Source organism: Paralichthys olivaceus, chromosome 10 (genome assembly GCF_024713975.1).
Source record: "Paralichthys olivaceus isolate ysfri-2021 chromosome 10, ASM2471397v2, whole genome shotgun sequence".
NCBI lineage: Eukaryota > Metazoa > Chordata > Actinopteri > Pleuronectiformes > Paralichthyidae > Paralichthys > Paralichthys olivaceus.
The window spans coordinates 836,304-864,104 of NC_091102.1; the positions used below are offsets into that span (position 1 = coordinate 836,304).

General features: G+C 45.7%; 1 protein-coding gene across 1 annotated transcript; it reads right to left on the bottom strand.

Moving 5' to 3' along the window:
* On the bottom strand, positions 1-25,354 carry htr2aa (5-hydroxytryptamine (serotonin) receptor 2A, genome duplicate a). Its single transcript, XM_069533331.1, has 3 exons — positions 23,642-25,354; positions 9,262-9,462; positions 1-4,389 (listed from the first exon to the last, which is right to left on the bottom strand). Exons 1-3 carry the CDS (start codon positions 24,111-24,113, stop codon positions 3,527-3,529), a joined length of 1,536 nt encoding a protein of 511 aa, XP_069389432.1. The 5' UTR covers positions 24,114-25,354; the 3' UTR covers positions 1-3,526.
* Positions 25,355-27,801: the final 2,447 nt, after the last annotated feature.

Below are 27,801 nucleotides of genomic sequence, written 5' to 3' on the forward strand. Positions count from 1 at the left end.
CTCCCTAAAGTTAGGAAGCTTTAGTCAGACTGTCCCTGACGTGAGGTCGTTGGTGTCTGAACACAGAGACATGAGATCTGAAGTGTGACTGAGATGAAGAAGTGTTCACGTTGTTTTTATGCATCATCATCATTAGAGTGAAAAATAAACCAGACGTCACCAGATTCGTTTCCACATTAATCTTTTCTGTCTCTTCACACTTTAATTCAGCAGCTGAACAAATATCACGTCTTCAAATTCTTTTTACTCTGATTTGAAAACAAGGAGGCAGAAACTGTTCCATACACAGAGACACGACTGTCACCATCAAACATCGAAACAGACTCGACTGTAGTTTACAGATCACAGGTCGTCAGGGAGGAGCTGAGGGTCGTCAGGGAGGAGCTGAGGGTCGTCAGGGAGGAGCTGATGGTCGTCAGGGAGGAGCTGAGGGTCGTCAGGGAGGAGCTGATGGTCGTCAGGGAGGAGCTGATGGTCGATCACTGTAGAACAACACTGTCTCCACATCTTTAGAAACAGAAACACTGCGTCTGGTAGTTTCTACTTTCACAAGATTTCTAACACAGCTGCAACACACACACGTGCACACGCGCGCACACACACACGTGCACACGCGCGCACACACACACGAACATTGTGAATCTTTCACGATGGATAAAAAAACAAAGATAGTAAAATATTCTGAGAATCTGTTGATTCGGTTTCACTCATTAAACCAAACAGGTTTCAAACACAATGAATCTGTTCAGCTGATGATTTCAACACCACAAATATCTTGTGATGATAATTTACTGAAAATGTTTTGATGACTTCACATGCTGAGATAATCAGGTTTGATTTTCTTACGATGAATTCTTGCTCTTGATCAGCAGGAATCATTTTCATTAATGTCTTTCCTGAAGACGTGTGAACAATCATCTGAATCATAGCAGATAAAAAGCCGTCAGGGCTGCGCCTCTGGTTTGAATCTGTTTGGTTCACTGAACAAACAGGAACGTTTCTGTTTCAGTGTAAATGTAGAAGAAGAAGCAGCTTCTCTGCTGAATGTAAATTTAAAGCAGACGTTCAGCTGCTGGTCACACGATAAATAACTGTTTCACAGACTTTCAGTGGAACGAGCGTTGACTCTTCCTGACTCGAACCCTGAGCTGAACTTTGACCTCTGTCATGACGTGGACCTGCTTCACAGAGTGACACTGATGTCACTTTGTGAAACCTTTGTTTCTTTACATTTACATTCCACTTCGTCTCCTCACACTTCCTGTTTCATCCTGGTCATCGAGTCATGGATGTGCTCAGATGCACTTTTTGACATTTTAAATCAGTTGTGTTATTGTCAGTGTTGGTTGTAACACGTGAACTCTACATACATGTGGAGAGTCTGTTTGTTTGTGTCGTCAAAAAATGCTCAAGACAAATTCCTCCACGTGGACTCGTCTCACATCTAGTGTCAGAAATCAAGTAGTGGACCCGGCTGACGCCAACAACACGAATATCATCAACAAACTTTGTTCTAACTCGACTTGTTTGATCCCGACAGGCTCCGACTGGGAGTCCTCACTCGATGACCTTCACAATAAAGGTTTGATTCTCGTCTCGATCGTGTTCCGACCAGAGGAAACACGTTCAATGCAAAGTGGAGTCGACGTCACTGAATGTGATCGACACAGAACAACACAAATCCATCAACTCGTCCTCTCCAGTTAAAATATTTGAGAAAGATTCGTTTGATGCGATGTCGTGAAACCCAATCAGCTTTTAGAACGAAAGCGAGCAGGTCATCAAACCGGCCTCAGGGCCAAATTCCCTGAGTTGTGTGCGCCCCCTGGTGGTGTAGTGGACCCTCGCATGACGCCAATGATTCTCCACCGTTTCAACAACAGGTTCAACGCAGCAGCAGCGGATACTTCAGTGGGCGAATAGTCCAGAGTTGTGTTTACTTGAGTAACACGAGTAAAAACAAATCATCCTGCGTAAAACTTGTGAGAGGAACTCGTGTGTGAGGAACTCGTGTCCCTTTTGAACCACGCTGACTGTAAAAGTTGTGTCATCGCCCCCTGCTGGTTATAATGTGTATGTACGTCTTCGTTCAGCTGTGGGTTTATCTTTTTTGTTCATTTTGGCCGATTAACTTCTGTTTGTTCTGATTATTCGTATGAGTTTTAACAGCTGATGGATTTATTCTTTGGAAAGACTGTTTTGTTTTTGTCAGTAAAACTTTTCTCGGATGCTAAAAACAATCAGCCGTGTGCGTCAGTGACATGTGACAGGATGTGTTCACATGACCAGCATCGTCCTGACGTGACGCTGCGACAGGATCTCATGTTTCAAAATGCATTGCGAAGTTTTATGAAGTACTGTGAAGTTTTATGAAGTTCTGTGAAGTATTATGAAGTACTGTGAAGTTTTATGAAGTTCTGTGAAGTATTATGAAGTTCTGTGAAGTTTTATGAAGTACTGTGAAGTATTATGAAGTACTGTGAAGTATTTCGGACCTTGATGATACATCCATGGCACAAACGCAGCTTCACTCATCACTGCAGCTTCTCTGGTCTGAGACAGCAGGTCGATATCATCACATTTTAAAATGATGTTTAAACATCTACCAACCGCGCGTCAGTTACAACACGATAAAAAGTGACTTTAACAACAAACACATTTTCACGTGAGTCCTTGTTTCCTACAAACTCGTTTTTACAATCGTGGCACGGCATCACATCAGGAACAAAGATCAACATGTACAAAGATTCACAAAATACAAATATAACTTTTTCGCTGTCTCTCTCTAATGTCGTCACACAAAGTTTGTGTTTCCATCAGAAAACACAGCAGCAGCAGCAGCAGCAGCCTTTTCTCTGGTTCCTCCTGATCTACGTCTCCGACACTGAGATCCGATGGAGCCGCAGGAAATCCAGTCTCATCCAGTCTCATCCAGGCTGATCCACCCGAAGGTTTGATGGGAGGAGACTGAGGCCGGTGGATGAAGGAGCATCTGAGGTCACTGCTGCTGAATGAAATGATTTGAACCTTATTTGACCGTTTTGGAGTTTCTATTAAAACCTTTTGCATCATTTGCATCGACTGTTTCTCTTTTTCTTCTTCGTGGCTTCATGTTCCGACTGAAAGATATCGATCGATTCCATCTCGTTAAAAAATGAAGGAAAACTTTCCAGGACTAATGTGATTTTCTGGCGGAAGCTTTGAAACGGCACCGAGACCAAAACCCAAGACTTCAGGGCTTTAATACGAGAACAATCTCTGACGACTTTATTTTGGGGTGGATGGTTATCAGAAGGTTTTTGTGTTGTAATATAGAAACTTGATCCAGACTCTGATACCGAGGATCAGAACGTCTCAGGCTGCTCTGAACCATGAAGCTTTGTATGATAATCCCAGTTTTCTGAAGACGTCGGTGTTTCTACGACGCGGAGGCACTTTGTCTTTAAACCTTGAAAGTCTTTGCTCCGATAAAGAAGTGACCACAGAGGTTAATGTTCTGATCCATGACTGACTCTGAGGCAGAGTTTCACACGCAGCTTTCATCCCCGTCTCTGTGGCTTCTGTCCGACCTACACGACAGTATTTCCTGCCCGGGTAAAGAGAAATCCCTCATTTCACCACTAGAGAGCGCAGCTCCATTCCGTATTTTTGTGATGTCGCCCAGAGGCAGGTGGGTGGAGCTGAACGCCAGCGGCGGGATGGTGTTCACCAGTATGAGCTGCAGAGGTTTTTTTGGCGGCTGGTACTGGCAGCGAACGTAGCGCAGGAAAGCTGCACGATACGTCTTGTTGAACAACGTGTAGACCAGCGGATTGACTGCAGAGGACAAATATCCGACCCAGACGAAGACGTTCAGCAGACCTCCCATGAGTCCTGCGTCACAGACCGCCGGGTCGCACACAACCACCAGCACGTTGGTAATGAAGAACGGACACCACATGACCACGAAGAGAAAAAACACCACCCCCAGGACCTTGGACGCCTTCTGCTCATTGCTGATCGACTGCATGGTGCGGCGTCCGAACAGCGAGCCTGAGACGCTCCCACGGTCGCCTCCGAGGCCGCCGCTACTCCCCCTGCCGCCGGCGTCGCGGCTCAGCGAGCGTCTGATGAGTTTTTCAGAAGACAGCGAGGTTTGTGGTAAAAAGCTCAACGTGAACGTCGTGCTCCATTTGGGCCGCGGCACCAGCTGGTCCAGACAGAGGGTGGCTTCATTCTGCAGGGCGTTGATGGTCAGGAAGTAGGTGACGACCATGATGGTGAGGGGCACAAAGAACGCCACGAAGGAGCCGACCAGCACGAAGTTGTTATCTGTCAGCAGGCAGCTGCCATCTTTGAACACCTTGGAGTGGTCTCTGAGTCCCAGCACAGGAATCGGCATAGAGATCCCTGCAGAGAGGAAGGACAGCATGAGTGTGTGTGTGTGTGTGTGTGTGTGTGTGTGTGTGTGTGTGTGTGTGTGTGAGTGTGTGTGTGTGTGTGTGTGTGTGTGTGTGTGTGTGTGTGTGTGTGTGTGTGTCTGTGTGCAGATCACAGCAGCTTGTTGAGAGAAAACTTTGTTTCCTGATGGAAAAAGGATTCATTAGTTTCTACTTTATTATATTGACAGGACGATGAGAGTGAAGAGAAGCATCAGAACCATCAGAACCATCAGAACCATCAGAACCAAACCTATGAGGCGATAACATCCTGAAAGTAAAAACTTTATACTGAACCACCTCTGAATACTCAAAGTGGAGTAAGCACAGATACATGGAATATGTCCAGCAGCTAAGTAAATAAACTTAGTTCCATCCAACCAATAACCCATAATCCAATAACCAGTGCAGGAGTGTCAGTCACTTCATCCCCAAAATGTCAGTGTTGCTTTAAATAACCAGTGAAGGAGAAAAGCTCCCGTCAGCGCCCCCTCACTGTGACTGACAGTGATGACACGTCTGCTGATGTTTTAAAACTCCAGTGACGATGTTCCAGCTCCTCCAACAGAAATGAGTCACAGTGAACGAGTGTGTGGGTTCAAGGTTCTTCAGAGATTCTAAACTGCTCTTTGCTTCACATCCAGCTGATCTCAGGCGATCTGTCGTGGTGACGCTGTGTTCTCCAGATAAAGCCTCCGAGCAGCCATCACACACACAATCACACAAATCACAGCTTCCTCCTCGTCCTGATGAGACCTCTCTGCTCTAGATACATGAGTAAGAGGCATCAGAGGAGATGAAAGAGGAAGAGGAGGAGACAGGGACAGAGATGAAGGAGACTCTGGATTGGAGGGAAACACAGCAGCCTGGAAATTGATCAGACCACGTTTCAGACAATCTGCTCTGACAACTGTGAACGAACCAGAGAAGACTCTGGTGGAGCTGCTGCTGTGAGGTGTGAAGGTGGAGAGCACAAAGGGACGAAGGACGTGAGGAAGAGGAGGTTCCTGTGTCGAGCACACACAACTCCTGCAGGAGTCTGATTTTAGAAACAACACAGACAAAGGAGTAAAAAAAGCTAATCCCCATGAACCCACGCATCATTTCACTGGATTCAGGTTTTATTAGGATCTGCATCAAATCACACAAACATAAATATCAGCCCCAGAAATATTTTTTAATCAAGATTCATGAATGATCCGCAGCACGTCCTAAATCAGGAAGAAACAAAATAAATCCTGTGTCCGCCCCCTAATCTGAGTCTTTCTGGAGCCATGTTCTGTCCAGACTGTCGTCAGCCACCTCCAGAGAATATCACAGACAAGAAATACAGGAATGTTTTGGATGAACGTGTGTGTCAGTGCAACAATGCATCAATCCAGATGTTGCGTCCTATCAGAGCGTGACCACGACTCACCGCAGGAACATTTACAGCTTGACTCAACGCCACCATGTTCCCACGGTTCCCTCCTGACGAAGATGAGGAGAAACCAAATAATAAAACACTCGCCCCAATAACTAAACGCTACGATAATCTCGCCGCGCTCGTGGGCGGTGCAGCGTAGCGTGGTAATGAGGCGTGTTTGGCCTGCTGTGACTTCGCCTGAGGGCGGGATCTGCTGCCCGCCACGACTGACATCACATTATTCAACTCGCCCTCCTGTCGACTTAGTGGAGCTTCAACTCGGTTGCATCACGGCAGAATTTTTTTTAAAGGTTCAGCCTCAAGTCATTTGCTTGAACATGTTAAAATGTGTGACGCTGAGATTCTGAGTGGGAGAGTGGAACCAAAGAGAAACGAACATGTCAGAGGAGAACGTGTGTGTGTGTGTGTGTGAGTGTGTGAGTGTGTGTGTGTGTGTGAGAGTGTGAGAGTGAGAGTGTGTGAGTGTGTGTGTGTGAGTGTGTGAGTGTGTGTGTGTGTGTGAGAGTGTGTGTGAGAGTGTGAGTGTGTGTGTGTGTGTGTGTGTGTGTGTGTGTGTGTGTGTGTGTGTGATATGTTCTTGTTTCTGGGGGTTCTCCGGCTTCCTCCCACAGTGACTTTAGACTGTAGGGGATTAAACCAAAGATTAACCCCCCCCCCCCCCCCCCCCCCCCCCCCAGCGAGTGCTGCTACAGCTGATGATACGAACTTAATCTCTGGATTAAAAAAAAAAAGTTAACACCAAGTGTCATCAGAAAAAAACAGGAGGCCGTTAAATCGTCCATAAAGATTCCACCATCCTCTGCAGACAGAGGGTGACGCCCCCACAACCCGACTGTGACCAATCGGCTCCAACACTCAGTCACTGCTCGTAAAGCTAACGCTAGGTGCTCATTTAGAGCTCGTCTCCTCCTGCGCCGTGTTTGAATCAGACAGTTCCACCTCCGCTGCTTCGTTCACTCTCTTCAGCTCAGCTCAGTGTGTGAGTGCAGAGCTGCAGGAGACGTCACGGAGTTAATCAGTTGATTTGTTTGTTTGTTGTGAGAGGAAGTTAAACGACGAGCGAATCCGTCATCACGTTTCAGATCTGGAGGAGGAGCAAACGTTCACTCAGCATCTGTAGCTCCACCCTCATCAGCGCTGATGATGCAGCAGGAAGTGAGCGGCGAGCTCTGGGCCTCAGAGGAGCTCGGAGAGTGTTTGTGTGATAACGTTTGGAAATCAGATAAAAAGGAGCTGAGAAGAAATTCAGTCATGTCCATGCCCCCCCCACCATCATCCTCCACCTGTGATCCTTTACAGAGAATTATTTCTTTCTAGATTCATTGTTTTTATTGTTCTAAAGTTTTATCGACAGAGTTGTTGATTAATATTCATATTTCACTGCAGTTATAATCCGTCTCTTCCTCTTCTCTCCTCTTCCTCTCTGTTTACATTCAAACTGTCTTTTTTACATCAAATGAATTAATTGTTCCTTAAATCAGTTTTCAACGACCAATTACATCAATTAAGGAGAACGGCCACGACCTCGTCAAGGTACGAGAACGTTTTCACCTTCAACAGGCAGAAAATCAAGAACGTTATAGTTTCAGAGACTGAAGACTTCTGTCTCACATACGTCCTGTCCTCCTCACCTACGTGGGCGTCGTCTACCTATACTTGACTCCGATTGGTTTGTGGACGATGTCTGACGTGGGCGTGTCGTCAGTTGGGGGGGCAGAAGTCCTTCCGTTTGAATGGAGGAAATGATTGAGGCTTCGTCTGGTTGTCATGGTAACATCAGCGTTATGTTGTTTGAGGGGAGGACAGCGTGACGAGCACCTGAGAGTCGGATCATTGAGCGGCAGCGAGCAGGACGGTTCAGCTGCGTCTCTGGGCGTCTTCTGTGTCGCTGGCGGAGGACGGAGTGCAGTGAGTTGTCGATGAGGCCAGATGTCTCATTACTCATTAGAAAACTCCTCACATCTGTATGTGACTAATATTTCCTGTGTCTCACTCGATGTCGCAGCTCCGGCCTGAAGGTCGGAGAAGAAAACAGTTTCTCACAGTCTGATGCAACACTTTCTCTGGTTGATGATGAAATATCGATCCTGTTGTGTTTGAGTCATCATCAGTGAGTCTCGGCTCATCTGGTTTCAAACATGAGACGACGACATCAAATCCTCTGTCTCACATCTTTTCACCTCAGAAGCAGGAGAGACGTCGGCGTCCTGCTGTTTCCTGTCTGCTTCTTTATGTGTGTGAATGTTTTCTTATGTGAACATTGTCTGAAGTAGATTTGACATCACTCTCCTGTCTGTGTCGTCTCTTATCTTCTAAAATCACAATAACTACGTTACGTCTGCTGAAATTAAACGTGGCTGTGACGTCTCGTCATCTATTCATCCGATACGATCTCAGCACCGGGCACGCTGCCACCTGAGTCAGCTCCTCTTGCATTTCTCATCGTAATTAGCTTAGTGCGAAAGCATGACGGCTAATAACGAGAAAAACAAAGTAATTAGGACAGGAAAGAGGAAATTCTAGTTTGAATAATTCATCTTTGCTCAGAGAGGAACAGATGGTTTGGTCATCGTCTGAAACGGAAACGCACGACTTTCATGCGGTTCTTTGTTTTTCAGTGTGAATAACGGCCGAAGCTAGTTGGGTCGGAGCTCGACGCCCTCCTCCTCCGTCAGTGGCTGCAGGGCCCGTCATTACATTTCCTGCTCATCGAGGTCCATTGACCTGAGCAGCTGGAAACCAGCCAGGCCGGCAGCAGCCAATTATCAGGGGCTGATTGTTCCCTTGTCTCCATAAAAAATGATATGGAGTCATAAACGTCACTTGTGCCTCGGGGGGGAAATAACATCTTGTCAGGAGACGACTGCTCGAGTTTCCTTCATAGTTTTGTGCGTTTAACTGTAGAAGAACATTAACAGTGACTCATGTTGGTGAAGTCGACAATTAGATGCACGTTACAAACCTGATCTCCACTTCAGCTCCGTGGGTTCAGGCTACAAACCACCGACTGTGAATAAAGACGGACGACAGCTTGTAAAAGTGTCACCAAATCATCGTGATCGCCCCCTGGGAGCTGGCTGCAGTATAGGTCATAAACCCCGCCTCCTCCATGTTAATAAAGCAGCTGATCCTCAGCAGCCGTAAAAACAGCAAAAATATCAGTGAACACAAAAACTCACCAGGTAAATATCACAGACACAGACACAGACACACGTGTCCTCACTGATTGAACATCAAGCACAGACACACGTGTCCTCACTGATTAAACATCAACATACAGCACAGACACACGTGTCCACAGATTGAACATCAAGCACGGACACACGTGTCCACAGATTGAACATCAACATACAGCACAGACACACGTGTCCTCACCGATTAAACGTCAACATACAGCACAGACACACGTGTCCTCACCAGCTGAGATCGTCCACACTGCCATGATCTTGACTCGGGCCTTGTTGTGGGAGTTGAAGCGACTGTGGTGGATCGGGTTTCGTATGGCGATGTATCGATCCAGAGAGATGGCGCACAGGTGCATGATGGACGCCGTGGAGAACAGGACGTCCAGGTAGATCCAGATGGGACAAAGGTCAGAGGGGAGGGGCCACCCATAATCTGGAAGGAAAGACATGAAAAGTCGTCTTTATATACAGTCAGTGATTCTTTATATACAGTCAGTGATCATCTTTATATACAGTCAGTGATCGTCTTTATATACAGTCACTGTCTTTATATACAGTCAGTGATCGTCTTTATATACAGTCAGTGATGGTCTTTATATACAGTCAGTGATCATCTTTATATACAGTCAATGATCATCTTTATATACAGTCAGTGATTCTTTATATACAGTCAGTGATCATCTTTATATACAGTCAGTGATTCTTTATATACAGTCAGTGATCATCTTTATATACAGTCAGTGATCATCTTTATATACAGTCAGTGATGGTCTTTATATACAGTCAGTGATCATCTTTATATACAGTCAGTGATTATCTTTATATACAGTCAGTGATCGTCTTTATATACAGTCAGTGATCATCTTTATATACAGTCAGTGATGGTCTTTATATACAGTCAGTGATCATCTTTATATACAGTCAGTGATCATCTTTATATACAGTCAGTGATTCTTTATATACAGTCAGTGATCATCTTTATATACAGTCAGTGATCATCTTTATATACAGTCAGTGATGGTCTTTATATACAGTCAGTGATGGTCTTTATATACAGTCAGTGATCATCTTTATATACAGTCAGTGTCTTTATATACAGTCAGTGTCTTTATATACAGTCAGTGATCATCTTTATATACAGTCAGTGTCTTTATATACAGTCAGTGTCTTTATATACAGTCAGTGATCATCTTTATATACAGTCAGTGTCTTTATATACAGTCAGTGATCGTCTTTATATACAGTCAGTGATCATCTTTATATACAGTCAGTGATGGTCTTTATATACAGTCAGTGATCGTCTTTATATACAGTCAGTGATCGTCTTTATATACAGTCAGTGATGGTCTTTATATACAGTCAGTGATCATCTTTATATACAGTCAGTGATTCTTTATATACAGTCAGTGATGGTCTGAGTCACACTGACCACAGTGGAGGATGAGATGACTCATACGCAGCCAACATACGTCCACATCACTACAGGTGCTGCAGAAATGTCTCCACACACACACACACACACACGTCTTCCTGGAGACGTCTCTAAATATAGTCGAGTGAAATGAGTCTTGAAACGAGTGAAGAAAATGACACTGAACCAGATCCTTAATGTGAACCAAGGTTTTTATATCCAACTCATGGAGGTGAGTTTGTTTCGTGACGCAGTTCACGAGCGTTTAAGAAAAAGGAAGAGATGAAACCAGAGGAGGAGAAATAAGAAAACAAGAATAGATAGATTGAGTAGAAGACGAGCGGCTCGGAGAGAGTTTGTCTCCACATGTTCACAGCAGGAGAGAAACGAGGATGAAAGGTCCTGATGTTACCTTCATCAAGAGGGTTCATCCTCTGTGACCACGACATGTCACGCTCCATCACACAGACGAAAACAGGTCACATGACGGTTCACGTAGACGGAGACTGTTACTGACAATCAGTGTCTTCAAGTGAGAGCAGCAGCGTCTCTACCCTGAACCACTCTCTTACTTTAAACGTTAACTAACTAATGAATCTGATTGAGCAGGGAACCTCCAATCACAGAGCAGAGCCAGCTGTCCAATCAGAGAGCAGATGGTTCAGTAATGTGGGCGGGGCCTGGCTGTGCGCTGGGTTCCGGAGGTTTCCCTCGGGTCCAGATTCTGGATCAGTGACATCAGGGAGAAAACACCTTAGTAATCGTGTTGGTGGGAGTTTTTCAGTGGCTGAGGTGTCGCTGTCTCCCAGGACGCCCCCGCGGGCGTCGACAGAAATAGACGAGGAGCCGAGCGATTAGAGGCCGGACGTCACAGACGTCTGAACCCCCCCCCCCCCCGCCCTGAGTCTCTGTCCCCCCCCACCTCGACAGGTGAGCGACCACCTGATCCGGGCTTTTTATTATTTGGGAGGAGATGACTCATCCGTGTCGCTCGATGTCGCCATGGTCACTGCCAGACTCTCAGCTATCGCCTCCTCCTCCTCCTCCTCCTCCTCCTCCTCCTCCTCCTCCTCCTGCTTCCCTCTGTTCTTTATGCTTGATTTTCATCTCTCTCTCTCTCTCCACCTCCTTTTCCCCGTGAGTCTCTTTTAGCTTCTCTCCCTCTTTCAGGCCTGTTCAGCTCAGGTACTGGTCACAAACAACCTTCCTCCTCTTCTTCTTTTCATCCTCTCCTCTTCCTCCTCTTCTTCTTTTCATTCCCTGTTGATTCCTTTGGAAAATGATTTTCCTCTGTGTTGCACCAGAGGCTGAAGTTTGAAGGTTGAGGTGAGGACGGTTCAGGGTCTGATGTCTGACTCTGTGTAAAAACTTTATTTAACTTTTGACTCTTTCGTTCTGTTCTTGGGGGAGAAATGTGAATTGTGGGTGGAGTCACAGGTGAGCGTTGGCGTCCAGCTGCAGGACAGATGTGAGAGGATCACTGACACTTTAAATCCAGCATCGTGCTGGACAATGTCAGGATTATTGTTTTCAGGGTCACAGATTATCTGGAGTGAAGAGAGTTTGAGTCTCACTTTAAACCACAGTGATGGACCAGCTGAGGTACAGCGGTCGGCAGCGACACAGGTCTGAGACCTCTGTTCAGTTTTCACGTGGCTCTGCCTGAAGAGCTCGAGCAGGGTCGTCCTCCTCCTCACTGGACCGTTCAGGTGTCTCATTATTAACATTCTTTCCCACGAACATAGAAGAAGCAGAAAACAAACGCCCAGCCGAGCTGCTGAGACGGAGCTTTTTCCACCTCGCTGCCGTCTTCAGGAAACTGCAGCTGTCGTCTCACACGTTGTGATTCCGTCACCTCGTTCCTCTCACAGGGTTTCTGTTCCCTCAGCTGCAGAAACCTCAGCAGCTTCAGAGTCGACCACAACGAGCTGTGACCGCGACGCCTCAGGACCTGAACCCAATTAGACCCAGTCAGCGCTGCAATAAATTAATTGAGTTATTTATGAAGCTGTGGATCTCAGGAGAAAAATATATTATATATTTATATTCTGTAAAAATATTGAAAATACTTTCTGGAAATGATTCAGCCACTCGTGAACCCAAACAGACGTGTGGTTCCTGAAGCAGTGTTGGTAAAGATGGAGGAAATGATAGTAAAGCCAAACCCTTGGCATCCTCCATGTTAGTGGATGGACCAAGATATAAAAATGAAAGCCCAGCTCTCTGGTTTCAAATGACGCCACAACATCCGGAACGTCCTCGTCTTTCCAAGTTGACGTCTTCTACGTGTACGGCTCCTCTTCTTCATCTCACTCTCTGAGAAGGTTCAGACTCACTGTGAATCTTAAGTGCAGTTGAAGGACGAAGCAGAGAAGCTGGAGACCCGGCGAGGAAACAGGAGCATTGTGGTGTTTTCATTGTGTAACCGGAGGTGAACAGTGGGTCAGGCTTTCAACTCGTTCAGCGAGCGGCAGATCATCGATTTGCAGATGGACGTGGAGATGAAGAGGTTCGATCCCTGCAGGCGACCTTAAGGGAAGTCTGTGTGAATGTTCAACAGAACAGAGACGAAACCAACTTTGGGCCGTCTGAGCCGCAAGCAACGACAAAAACAAAGATGAGAAACAAAGGTACATTTAGCTCCCAGCTAACGTGACAAGCATGTGAGTGTGTGTGTGTGTGTGTGTGAGTGTGTGTGTGTGTGTGTGTGTGTGTGTGCGTGCGTGTGCGTGTGTGTGAGTGTGTGTGTGAGTGCGTGTGCGTGCATGTGTGTTTGAGTCAATATGAAACAGCTGCAGGTTAACAGCTGTGCACTGAAAACTGCTCTCATGCATTTTTAAATCTTGATTATGCAACAAAACAAAGACGAGTCAGTTCAACACAGAGTTTCTTCTATTTGAACAGTTTGAACTGTCATGTGATCCCGAGCTGCTGACAGTTAGAATAATTATAATAATCTATCAGGAAGTCAGTTCTTCAATAAACAGCTGAAATACTGAACAATGTGAGGTGGAAATAAAGTGAAAGGGATTTTAAATGTTCCATCTATTATTTCCTGTATTTGATTTCCTCTCCTCCTCCTGCTCCTCCTCCTGCTCCTCCTCCTCTCAGGTGACCGTGATGAGTCTGATGAGGTGGAGGCTGATTTAAACGAGGCTGGAGAGGATGAGCTCTCACGTCGTCGTCACAGTTCTCATTGTTTCCGTTGCGTTAAGTTGTCCTCGTCCTGTTCTCTGTGTGTTTTAGTGTCGGGGGGGTTCGTGAGTCACTGCAGACCCAGATTTCTCCTCCGCCCTCACTTTAATTCAGCAGCCTTTGTTTGTGTTGATGAAACTTGAACCCTGATCTGACGCAGGGTCGTTGAGTCGAGGCCCTGATGTGACTGCAGATGTTCCACAGATGTGTGTGAGGACACTTTACTGACGGTGACATCAGAGGGAAACTCACACTTGAGTCTCCTGGGGTCTTTGGGCAGGTTGTTGTGACGCTGTGTAACTTCTGTCTCTCGGCATCTGACCAACTGAAGTGCAGTTTAAAATGTGTTCAGGTCTGAATGTGTGAAACAAGCAGAGAGCTGCAGCAGGACACACACACACACACACTCTCTGCACGTCGTCCACACGCTTCACAGTGACTCAACACGCGTGTGAATCACATCAAACTCTCCGAGCTCGGCTCAGCTCGATGCTTCGTTCTCCACAAATCTGAAACGTTCACCTCCTCAGAAACTCTTCTATCAGTCGTAGCTCTCGTCACTTTCATGTAACTCTGACGTGTTCGGGAAGTCAAGTCTTCTGAAGAAGACATGAGCTCCAGAAAACAAATTCAAACATTTGTAGTTGTCTCAAACTAAGTATTGGACAAACATCAACAATCTACATTAAACACACTTTACTCGTCAGCTCATGATTTTAAAGCTGCACTGAATAGTTTTCAGCCAGCAGGGGGCGACGATCGTTTACCTGCAGCAACTAATTCATCAAATCAACAAACTGTTGGTTCTGAAACTTTACGAGCAAATACATGACGGTTAAAAATCAAAGATGGACCGAGACCACAGACGTCAAGAAACGTCCGGAGACGATTAAAATGGAGACAGAGAGACAGACTCTTATTGTGACAGTTGCACCTCATCGTCTCTTCATGGTCACAGATGAAGTTAACAAAATAAAACGTCCTCTTACTTTGAATGAAGCAGTATTTCCGTGGTTTGAACATTGTTGGAAACATTTTGGATGAGTCGCCTGATTCTAAACACTGGTTGTTGTTAGGCATCATATCTTTAAACTCTCTGGCTGAGCTGCTGGTTGGATGCTCACGGTTCCAGGCTGCTGACTCAGCTGCTCAGCTTTAATCGCTGGCGTCTCTTTTTGCAGAAGGAGGAGGACGCTCAGCCGCAGATATGTTTTGTAATTGTTCCCTCCCACAGCGCCGCAGCACCCAGCGGAGCCGAGAGACGCGCTCAGCTGGGTGAGAAGTGACAGTAATTGCTGCCTCTGTTCCATCCAGAGTATGTTTGTGGTGATAAAATAAGTCGATTGTGTTATTTCTCTGGAGCTCTCGGTCTCCTGAGGGGCCGGTATGACAGCGCTGGAGCAGCCGGGGTGATATCTTCACTGTGATTCCACATCCAGGCAGAACGTCTGAACAACGAGATGCTGGAAACACTGAGGATTCAGATGTGAGGGCTGAGAGCAGAGCACTCAAAGACATGAGCTGTGTGAAGTGAGCGGATCTCAGGCCAGAGACTCACTGTTATGTTAGTCTGCTGTCTCCTGCATCAGTTCCTCCTGGAGACTGAAACCAGGTCTAAGTCATTTCATCAGCAGCAGCTCTGTGTTTCATCTCCTTCACCTGGAGGATTCTCAGTGTCGTTAACCAAGGCCCTCAGTGAGTCCGTCACTTCCTGTTGAGTCTGGATGAATCCTCCTCAGAAGGTCCTGACTCCACTTGGGTCATTTTCTCTCACGTCAGAGTCACAAGATCATGAACGTCGGTTGGTAGAAACTCCCACAGTAAACTTCGAATGTTTGTGTTACACTGAGTTTTAATAACTTTAATAACTAAACATGTTGAAACATCTTTTAAAAAAGAAAAAAAGAATTCATTGTTTTTCTGCTTTGCTCGAATTCACATTCATGCGACAGGTCGGGCTGCTGCTCTCTCTCCTCATCACTCCTCCTCAATGCATGATGGGATATATTGCTCGTTTAGGGACCATTGGTCGAACTGTACCTTTCACAATGCATTGTGGGAAACACTGAGTTCACTTTTCAAAACATTCACTACAGTGAATTCAGAGTCTCTGTTTCTCTTTGTGGAAACTAAAAACAGCTGATTCAAGTCTGACAGATTTTGATGATTTATGCAGAAACAAAAAATATCTGGTTTTAAACCAAAACCAGCTCCTCCCCCTCCTCCTCCTCCTCCTCCTCCTGCTGCTCACATGGGGGTGGAGTCACTAACGATCTCCGACAGAATCAGTCAAACAGAGGAGTCATTAAAAAGCTGCAGTCGTGATGAACAGTGGAAAGTTCACAGAACTGATCATAACTTAACAAATGAAATCAGTGAACGAGTCGACCGAGTCAAACACGTGTCACTAAGTTTGTCCACAGCAGAGACACAACCAGGGACGAGGGGACAGAAGTTTCCACCAAACAAAACAACCACGTGTTGAAGGTTGTGGGCCAATCACAACAGAGCGGAGCAGCTGACCAATCAGAGCTGACTTCATCAGGAGGAGGGTCTTAAAGAGACAGGACCAAAACCAAGTGTTTGAGACAGAGGCTGAAGAGAGGAGCTGCAGCGATGGACAGTCTGAGGACAGAGATTCTGAACATGAGGAGACATGTCTCCTGTAATATGATCTGTGTGTGTGTCTGTCATCATCCTAATTATCTTTGCTGTAAAATGGTTCAGAGCCAAACAGACAATAAGTAGAATGAAACTTTAAACATTTCATTAACGGAGAATCTGCTTCACACACACGCACACACACACACACACACACACACACACGCACGCACGCACGCACGCACACACACACACACACACACACACACACACACACACACACACACACACTGAGTGAGCTCCTTCATCAGACTGAAATCTAATGACTCATTTTTATTTGCTGACACAGAAGCAGCTCGAGGTTGAACGTGACTTTAAGCAGATGATTTACAGTTAAAAGTCGGAGCTGCCATATCTTCTTCTCGATCTGTTCCTGAGGCCTGATGGGATATCGGCTGTGATCCCTCCTGTGTGTTCAGGTCCTGCCCTGGGGTCCGAGTCCCACTCAAAACAGTGACAGAAATGGATTTTTATATTTTCACCTCAAACAGATTCTATTTCTCTCCCGATCACAGAATATTTACAATCTGATTTAGAGGATCACGGTAAACATGCTCAGCAAACTGTTGTCCTGATGATGATGGCTGTGTGGGGGGGTCAGACCCTGAACCAGGCTCCAGACCTGAGAGCAGCAACACAAACACACTTCTAATACAAGTGTAAAGATGAACACGTTTCTCTGTCGACGGCTGCACACGTCAGACTGAAGATGATGAGTCTTTGTTTTTTGTCCAGTGAACCCGATAAGCTGGATCCAAATTAGGCTGTCAGAGCAGAGTGTCATTAAAAGCTCTAATTATTCCACATTAATTAGAAACTCAGGACCGAGAGGAAACGTTTCATGAGTCAGAGCGTGTCGTGATTTTACTCTAATGTAAACGTTTCTTTCAGACTCAAGTGTTTGAAATCAATTCTCAATTCTTCTGCATCTGAACCAATGAAACCAGACATGCTTCATAATTAAATTAAATATGGTTCATCATTTTCTGAGTTGTATTCAAATAAAAAGACACCTGCTAGTTAGTTACAGAGAAGTGGGTCGTCCACTAACCAGAAGGTCGTCAGTTCAATCCCAATCTCTCCAGATGCAAAGTGTCCTTGGGCAAGAAACTGAATGCAAATCGAATTACCTGCAGTGTGTGTGTGTGTGTGTGTGCGTGTGTGTGTGTGTGTGAGTGTGTGTGTGTGTGTGTGTGTGTGTGTGTGTGTGTGTGTGTGTGTGTGTGTGTGTGTGTGTGTGAGTAGAGCACGTGGACTGGAGATGTTCTGAGGAGAGGATCAGTGGAGGACGAATTAAAACCATCATCAACACTCGGCTGTTTTCATGTGTTCACCTCAGTTTGTTCCTCGTGTTGAATTCAGATTGCAAAAGAGACGATATGAACACAATGATGTTGAACACACCTCTTCTCTCCCTCTTTTGTTCATCTGCCCCCTCCTTCGTTATTTTGCCATCATCCCTCCTCATGTTGACCTTTGGCTCTGCTGTCTCACATCTGTCCAGCAGCGCCTGATAATGGCTCTGCCCTTTTGTTTGCATCTGTTTCATTTTGTTCCGTCTCTTCATGCGAGAGAGGAGGAAGAGGAGGAGGAGGAAGAGGAGGAGGAGGAGGCCTGATGAGCTGAGCGCCTGCTGCTGCTTTTTGTTTTGGCAGCTTTGTGTGTCGCTCTGCAGCTCAGCGATGCTCAAACAGGAAATAAAACCAAACCTCGTGCATCTGAGCACAAATGGACAGAAACAACCCCCCCCCCCCAGAGATGAGTTGGATACTTTTTCTTGGGCTGAATATCGAGCCTGATTTACGACATTGATTTGGTCTCAGAATTCATCACGTGCAGAAACCACAATGACACAAAACCAAACAAGTGGATATTTCTGCTCCGCGTCCTCAGCTGTTCCATGAGCTCGGGGATTCCCCACTCACTCACACCTGCCAGACGCCGTGCAGGTCCCAGCTGCTCCTGCAGGATTTGTGATCTGTAGTTCTGGAGGTGAGAGTCCGAACAGCTCGGCTCCGACGACTCCTGCTCCGTCTTCATCTGTTTCATGATGAGGCCGTTTCTCTGCATGAATCACTGACTTCACTGCAGAGTGAAACATTAGATGATGACAGGATGAGGAGGGGAGGCAGAGGAAGAAGAGCAGCTGTACCTGTTCCCTCAATGACACCAGCAGAGATTAACTCTCACACATATATTATATATATATATATATATATAATATATATTTGTATGTAAAACCTTTCTCTTTAAAGTTATAGTAACTACAGCTGTTAAATGTAATAGTGTACAAATCAAATTGTTAAAATCAATAAAACTTGTTTCCACCAGCGGTCGTTCTGGTTCTAATGGTTAAAGCAGGAAACACATTTGTTCTTAATGTCTCAGCTGCTCTGAGGATTTTAAAACAAATTGTCTCTGTTGTTTTTGTCGTTTGTGTCACTGAGGGGATCCACTCTGCATTGTGCAGCTCAAACAGAGACCCACTCTCCAATCAGCAAATCAATATATTGATCAAAACCTAATGTTATTGCAGGTGCAGTAATGTCCATGTGGCTGAAAGCAGAAAGGAGCCCGTCAATAGAAAGTCCAAAGAAAGACAATCTGAATAAATAACAGAAGAAGCTGAGGAGGCGAGCGCTGCAGGAGCCGTCAGTCTGAGGCCGACTCACAGAACAAAGCTTGAAGTAAATCTCCGTCCACAGAAAGACGACAAAACCTGACGACTTTGAAACACAAGTGTTTGTTTTCTGCTCTTTCAGTTGTAAAACCCTCCGAGAGGAAGTGGACGGCAGGAGCGAGAGAGTCGACGGATGGTGGGATGAAAGTCTTCAGAGTAACACAGAGGAAAGACAGAAGCTCAGAGAGAGACAGAGAGAGAGAAAGAAAGAAAGAAAAAGGGTAAAGAATGAAAGAGAGACAGAAAGAGAGTAAAGCAGCATCTGAGCCCAAACAGCATCAACATGATGTAACGTTATATCTGAATCGGAGAAAAGAGCCGAGCTGTTCCCACAGGTCCTTGATGACCAGCGGCTGAGAGGCTTTGATCACCAAGCAACAGAAACACAGAAGCTTCAGTCTGAGAGTGAAGAGGTTTGTCAGAGCACAGACGTCATTCATGTTTAGAGTTTGTTTCTCTTCACCAGGAGGACGTTCACCTCAACGAACACACAGTGAAAACGATATCCAGCCAGTTTACACGGAATCCTGCCAGAGGAGGGTTAAATCTTCCTGGATGTTTTACTGCAGCGTGACGACGGCGCAGCAGCGTGATGATAAAATGAAAGTCTGATTCTAACTCACATGAGGTTTTGGATGATTTGAGTTTTATCTTCTGATCTTTCAGATGAGTAAAGTTTTTATCCTCAGTGTTTCACACACTGAAACTTTAACACTGAGATGATTTCTGATAAAGTTTCAGAATCAGTGTTTACATCTAGAAGTGCTGACCTGTGTCAGTCTAACAAAGTGGAAAATACATCTGTTCACTTTCACTGCAACGTGCCGTCAATGTCTTCGGGGGAAACTTAACACAGACTCTGAATTTCTTCAGCGGAAATTCTCCAAAGAAGCAGGAACCATCTGTGACAATCGTGTTCAAACACGAGCCCTCGACTGCTCACAGTCAACTGTCATGGGTGCAAACTCTAGTCAAGTGAAACTCTAAAGTTATTCAAGCTCTTTAAAGCAAAGAGAGCAGCGTCAGGAGGATTGTGGAGGTGAGGCAGCGCATCACTCCGTCAACTTTCTTCTGACAGCTCGTCTCATGGGGGACACAGGAGGGAGACATGATCCAAAACCAGCAGGAACAATATTTACCTTCTGTGTTTCACTGTGGGACAGACACAGCGTCCACTCAGCCTGAGTTAATCCCAAATTTCCCAAGACACCTGAAACGTTGGTTTGAGCCAAACAGATTAGTGGAGTAGAGCCGGTTCTGCACATCGTCACTGAGGCCATCAGTCACATGACACGTCAGCTGATGCTGCTCAACCTGTTATCAGACCCAAACCACGGAGATCCAGAGAGCGTCACCTTTAAATCAGTGTTTATTGAGAGGCGATGATGTGAAGATGTGTTGATTGAATAAAAGGTTTATCACAAGAAGTTCAGCATCAATACAACACTGCAGTCTGCCTGGAGAGAGATTTCAACAGCTCCAGCTCCACGTTTATATCGGGAGAGTTGTCGCCGTAATCTTGAAAAATACATCAGGCTCCCCAATCTCCCATTTCCTCTGAATTAGAAACAGATAATTGGCGCCAGCTCAAATTAGAGCGGTAATTAGAGCCTTGACCTATGGACCTGGTGCCCACACTTTTCTCAGGAACCTAAAGGAACATGGACCTCCAGATTATCACGGGCCTGTGGACCTCCGACCCACAATCAACTTCCTTCAGAGATAAAATCAACACATGGCCTTTCAGACACCACATCAGCATCTACATCAACACCATGAAACGTTTGACCTCAAAACAGCAGCTTCAGTAAGATAAGAGAAGATTTACTGACCTACTGAAGTTCTCTCCCTGAGCGTCTCTGTCGCTCTGCTGAGTGGGTTCATCTCCATCAGCTCCAGGTGAAGAGTGAAGCTGAGCTGAGATCAGTTCTTAACAACCAGAGTTTATCTCCGATGTTCAGCAGAAACTTTAAAACATGAAGAACTCTGAACAGTTCGGTGGATTAGTTACAGCAGCAGCTCTGCTGGTGCAGGAAGCAGAGGATCATGGGTAATATCCAGCGTTCAGTTGTGATTCAGGTCAGTGGGAGGAGTCAGAGCTCAACACATGAAAACCACTTCACCACTTGGACACGCCCCCTGCTGTGTCAATAACAAAACAGGAAACAGCTTCTCAAGTGCTCCTCTTGTATTTTAAAACTCCACGTTTCCACGGAGATAACCACGGAGATAACCACGGAGATAACCACGGAGTAACCACGGAGTAACCACGGAGTAACCACGGAGATAACCACAGAGATAACCATGAGCTCTGATGGATTCACACTAACCATCGTCCTCGTCAGCTGTCGCCTCATCTCCCGTCGCTGTCACAAAACCACTTGTGCCGAGGCTCATGGGTACTGCAGTATGTACCTAAAATATCCTGCTCATAGTTTTGTCCATGTCCCATCTGCTTACATGGAGGAGGAGGGTTTATAACCGTTACTGCAGCCAGCCACCAGGGGACAATTGAGATGCTTTGGCGTCCATTTCCGGAGCAGACATGTCGCCCATCTATTTTTAAAAATTCTGTCCAGGTCTCCAGCTCCCGGAACATCTGCCCATCGTCCTCCCTCTGCAGCTCTGGAACACAGACTCTAAATACTACATTACCCAGAGGCCTCAGCTGCTGCCGCTCTGGAGAAACCAGTGACGGCTGTTAGCAGAATTTGTGGCTCAGTGTTTGGTGGATGTTTCTTGCAGCAATGTTAATGTCAGTTCATCAGTTAATAATTTTGGTTCAGACGTTCTAACTCATCTACAAAGATTAGTAAATGATGTTTGACATGAATTAAACTGTTTAAACCATTTCAAAAGTTAACGGAGAGTTTTCTCACTTTTACTTCTTCGATGTTTCCACTGAGTTCGTCTGTTTTCAGACACGAAGTCCTGACGTTCAACACGAGTCCAGACTTTCTGCAGTTTGTTTTCAAACCCAGCTGAAGATTCTTCACTCAGGAATCTGTGTCAGGTGAGAGGTGGTGCATCCTCGTCTTCATCACCTTCATCACATCCTCCTCCTCTTCATCCTCATGCCCTCTCACCCTGACACAGCGCTGTGTTTGCTGTGAGTCTGTAATTTAATCTTAATCTTCACGGCTGTGTTACAACATGAGAAAATAATTACTGTGTGTGTGTGTGTGTGTGTGTGTGTGGTCGCAGCTAATGAGTCCTTTTGTCGTCTCATTAAAGACGAGGAAGGTGAATAATAAACTCTGGAGCTTTTTCTCTCTTCTCTTCTCTCACTAATTTATCTCACTTGTTCTCAAGCAAATGAATTTTCTTCTTGGGTTTAAATCTTGTGTGAGCAGCGACTCGTGACATTTACAGGGACACAGAAGGAAACTCCGATCAGTGAAGGACACAGAGAGGTGTGTGTGTGTGTGTGTGTGTGTGTGTGTGTGTGTGTGTGTGTGTGTGTGTGTGTGTGTGTGTGTGAGACAGACAAAATGAGGACACATGCAGCATCAATCAGACGCCACCTGATCCTCAGATCCAGGGATTTTCCCCTGACTGTGTTCACACTTCAGATTTATTACCACACTCGTCTCCAGGGACGTGAACGTCAGCTGGTCACTCCAGAAATATCTCAACTACCATTTGATGGATCACCATGAAACCACACCCAGACATTCTCGCTCTCCTGAGGACGAACAGCGACTCCCTGACTTTGTCTCAAGTGTTCACCTGGTTCAGACTGAAACTATCATCTTATAAGATCCTGATGGAAACGATGAGAGATATGTCGGGACTGACGTTAAGACACGGAGAGATGTTCTGTTTTCTCAGAGTTCATGTTTTATGAAATCAAAAGTAAAAACAACGAGGTACCGAGCTGTTGATTCTGATGTCATCGATTGGTGGATGCCTCCGTGTTTATTTATCGTTACGCTGCCTTTCAGCTTGTTTTGGGCCTCGTGGATGAATCGATGTAAATGTTGGGAATCGATCTTAAAAGCCTCAGAAACAAGTTTCATCAAAAGTCCCCCCCCCCTCAAAGCTCCGCCCCCAAAACACAAGAACATGCAGAGACTTCGAGAGAACGAATTCTATCGTCTCTCTGGCTGATCTTGATCTCCAGATGATGCATCGACACTGATGCAGCCTGCAGGCTCCTCGAATTCATCCATCCATCCATTCATCCATTCATTCATCCATTCATCCATCCATCCATTCATCCATCCATTGATTCATTCATCCATTCATCCATCCGTCCATCCATCCATCCATCCGTCCATCCGTCCATTCGTCCATTCGTCCATCCGTCCGTCCATCCGTCCATTCATTCATTCATTCATTCATTCATTCATTCATCCATCCATTCATCCATCCATTCATTCATCCATTCATCCATCCATCCATTCATTCATCCATTCATCCATTCATCCATCCATCCATTCATCCATCCATCCATTCATCCATTCATCCATCCATCCATCCATTCATTCATCCATCCATCCATCCATCCATTCATTCATCCATTCATCCATCCATCCATTCATTCATCCATTCATCCATCCATCCATCCATTCAGTTGAATCTCTCAGATGAACGTGTGATGAACGTGTGACTTCAGTCAACAACGCAGCACATGTCAAGAAATGAGCGTCGCCCAGCGCTTACCGTACAGAATGGTCACCATGGAAACCGGCATGACCAGGATGCCCAGGAGCATGTCCGCCACTGCCAGGGACATCAAGAAATAGTTAGTGGCGTTCTGCAGCTTCTTCTCCAGGGAGACGGCCAGGATCACCAGGATGTTGCCCATGACCGTGACGGCGATGACGACCAAAATCAGGAGCGCCGCCCAGTTCTTCTCTGCCGCCATCGCTCGGGGGGGACACTGAGACCCATAAATCCTGTCGCCCTCCTCGTGGTCAGCTCCTCCGGTGTTGAGCGCAGACCAGTTCCCCGGCTGTGAGTCTCTGCCGTTATAGACCACGTCGTTTCCACGACACCCCCAGTTTGTCACGTTGCTGATTGGCGGGGAGTTTTCCTGGATTCCACCTGGAGGCCACGGGTGGGACTCAAACGTGGTCGCGGCTCTGACGGTGTAAGAGATCAACTCTGAAACATTTCCACCACGAAGGTTCATGGTGTCGAGCGTCGGAGACGAGACGCCTCAGGACAAAAAGAAAAGTCTCATCGTTTAAATATCTTTGTTTTTCCTAAAACACTGTCGATCACAGGAGAAATGAAAAGTAATGAAATATCTTGACTTATTTCCAGAGTCTCAGAGGAAACTCAGACTGTCAGAGGTCCGTCTCCACAGAAACAGACCCTGGACTCACGAGCACTGTGTGTGTGTGTGTGTGTGTGTCCTCCAGTTGGACGGAACCAAGCGTTGGACGGACTTTGACTCACATGTCTTCAGTCGTAAAGAAAAGGAAAACTCTCATCTTCTGATCATAGAATCCATTTGAAGCCGGAGCGATGGAGGAGCTCATGATAAAAACATAATGAGAACATGTTAAGAACTTCATCTCACTTCCTGTCTCCTCAGCAAAGATGGTTGTTCTTCTCATCGTTAAACTGTTGACGCAGATTTTCCAGATGTTCAGTGAGTGAAGAGGCATCTTGTGAACTACACGCCTGTTCACATGTGTCACATGTGAAAATCCTGGAGAGTCCTTGATGTCTCAACTCATCTCTGCACCTGAGAGACAGAGATGGATGATGTGTGTGTGTGTGTGTGTATGTGTGTGTGTGTCACCCTAACTTTCCCATCTCTCTATTTCCCAACACACACACACACACACACACACACACACACACACACACACACACACGCTCGACGATAACAAACTCTTCATAGAAACATTCCTGTGTCTCCTCTCGTCTCCACAGATGGATTCAGGTCAGTCGCTCTGCTGATCCTCCATGAGTCTGGTTTTAAAAAGCTTCTTCTCTTCCTCTCGGTGAATTTCCTCGTCTCTCTCTCTCTCTCTCCCTCTCTCTCTCTCTCTCTCTCTCTCTCTCTCTCTCTCTCTCTCTCTCTCTCTCTAACTTTCCTGAAGGTCGATGAACCAAGAGGAGACGGACATCAGCTCCTCAGACCGACGAGCTTCCATGTGGTTTCCAGAGTTGTTCAGTCCTCAGTGATGATGAGGAGCAAAATGATTCTCCCCCTCATGCAGCTCCTCTCCCTCTCCCTCTCCCTCTCTCTCTCTCTCTCTCTCTCTGTCTGTCTCTCCCTCCCTCTGTCTCTTTGTCTCTCTGTCGCTCTCTCTCACATTCACACAGTAAATGTCTTTCCTCTGGTCCGTCCGTCTCTCACTGGATTTTTCTCTCTCTCCTTGATGTATTGTGTTTGTCTCCCTTTCCCTCAACCTCTCTCTCTCTCTCTGCTGCCCCCCCCTCTCTCTCCCCCTCTCTCTCTCTCTGCTGCCTCTCTCTCTCTGCTGCCTCTCTCTCTCTCTCTCTCTCTTTCTAACCCCTCCACAAATTTCGACTGAATCCTCGACAGAGACATTCGATTTTATTCAGTTGATATTTTGAGAAAAACAGTTTTTAGAGCTGAAAGTCAGAGAAGAAGACGAAGAAGAAGACGAAGATGAAGATGAAGAAGAAGAAGAAGAAGACGATGAAGATGAAGATGAAGACGAAGATGAAGACGATGAAGATGAAGATGAAGACGAAGATGAAGATGAAGACGAAGATGAAGATGAAGACGAAGAAGATGAAGAAGAAGACGAAGATGAACACGAAGATTGAGTTGATAAAAACATTGTCCTGTAGAAATGTCTCCTGACTTGTTGTGTAGTCATGTTGTGTAGTCTTGTTGTGTAGTCATGTTGTGTAGTCTTGTTGTGTAGTCATGTTGTGTAGTCTTGTTGTGTAGTCATGTTGTGTAGTCTTGTTGTGTATTCATGTTGTGTAGTCTTGTTGTGTAGTCATGTTGTGTAGTCTTGTTGTGTATTCATGTTGTGTAGTCTTGTTGTGTATTCATGTTGTGTAGACATGTTGTGTAGTCTTGTTGTGTATTCATGTTGTGTAGACATGTTGTGTAGTCTTGTTGTGTAGTCTTGTTGTGTAGTCATGTTGTGTGGTCATGTTGTGTGGTCATGTTGTGTAGTCTTGTTGTGTATTCATGTTGTGTAGTCTTGTTGTGTAGTCATGTTGTGTAGTCTTGTTGTGTAGTCATGTTGTGTGGTCATGTTGTGTAGTCATGTTGTGTAGTCTTGTTGTGTGGTCATGTTGTGTGGTCATGTTGTGTAGTCATGTTGTGTAGTCGTGTTGTGTAGTCGTGTTGTGTAGTCATGTTGTGTAGTCTTGTTGTGTAGTCTTGTTGTGTAGTCATTTTGTGTGGACATGTTGTGTAGACATGTTGTGTAGTCTTGTTGTGTAGTCATGTTGTGTAGTCTTGTTGTGTAGTCATGTTGTGTAGTCATGTTCTGTAGTCTTGTTGTGTAGTCATGTTGTGTAGTCGTGTTGTGTGGTCTTGTTGTGTAGTCATGTTGTGTAGTCATGTTGTGTAGTCATGTTGTGTAGTCTTGTTGTGTAGTCTTGTTGTGTAGTCATTTTGTGTGGACATGTTGTGTAGACATGTTGTGTAGTCTTGTTGTGTAGTCATGTTGTGTAGTCTTGTTGTGTAGTCTTGTTGTGTAGTCTTGTTGTGTAGTCTTGTTGTGTAGTAGTGTTGTGTAGTCATGTTGTGTAGTCATGTTGTGTAGTCATGTTGTGTAGTCTTGTTGTGTGGACATGTTGTGTAGTCATGTTGTGTAGTCATGTTGTGTAGTCATGTTGTGTAGACATGTTGTGTAGTCATGTTGTGTAGTCATGTTGTGTGGACATGTTGTGTGGTCTTGTTGTGTAGTCATGTTGTGTAGTCATGTTGTGTGGACATGTTGTGTGGTCTTGTTGTGTAGTCATGTTGTGTAGTCATGTTGTGTAGTCATGTTGTGTAGTCATGTTCTGTAGTCTTGTTGTGTAGTCATGTTGTGTAGTCGTGTTGTGTGGTCTTGTTGTGTAGTCATGTTGTGTAGTCATGTTGTGTAGTCATGTTGTGTAGTCTTGTTGTGTAGTCATGTTGTGTAGTCAGTGTGTGAAGCGGCCGATCGTCCGACTCGTTCACAACAAGGTGAACATTCAGACGAGGGGCGGAGCCTGTAGAGCAGCAGGAGGCGGGACTTGACGTGTGTTAATTCATATAAACGAGACATGTTTAACGTCGGAGTCGTTCTTAATGGACACGTTTGCTGTGAAGACGGTTTGGTTGCCATGGTGACTGGGACATTAAGATGGTGACGTGTTTCTTTGATTTGAAACTTGTGTCCCTGAAACTGATGTTTCAGTTCTTCACTTTGAAACCATTCGAGGACGCCGAGCGTCTCCGTCTCTCTTCAACTCCTCTCTCTCTCTCTCTCTCTCTCAGTCTGAAGGGTTATTACTGTCTCGCTCGTCCACTCACTGTGTCTCAGTGTCTCTCATCATTTCTTCAGACTCGCTCTGTCGGCCTCTCTCTCTCTCCTGTCTGTCTCCTGTCTGTCCTCATGGACCAATCAGCTCCGGTCCTGTCCCACCTGAGCGTGTGAGACCAAACAGGAAGTTCATTTATATTCAAGCCATCGTCTAACGAGGTCATCGGGTCTTGTGTGTGACATAGGCACAGAGGGGAGGAGCTCTAGAGGAGGAGGGGCCATTGAGAGGAGGGGGGGGGGGTCCAATGGGGGAGGGGTCATTCTGAGGGGAGGAGCCATGTCATCACTGCTCCACATTCACAAACGTCTCCTCAAACAACATTACATAGACTCTATCGCCACCTACTGGTCCTGTCTGGTTGT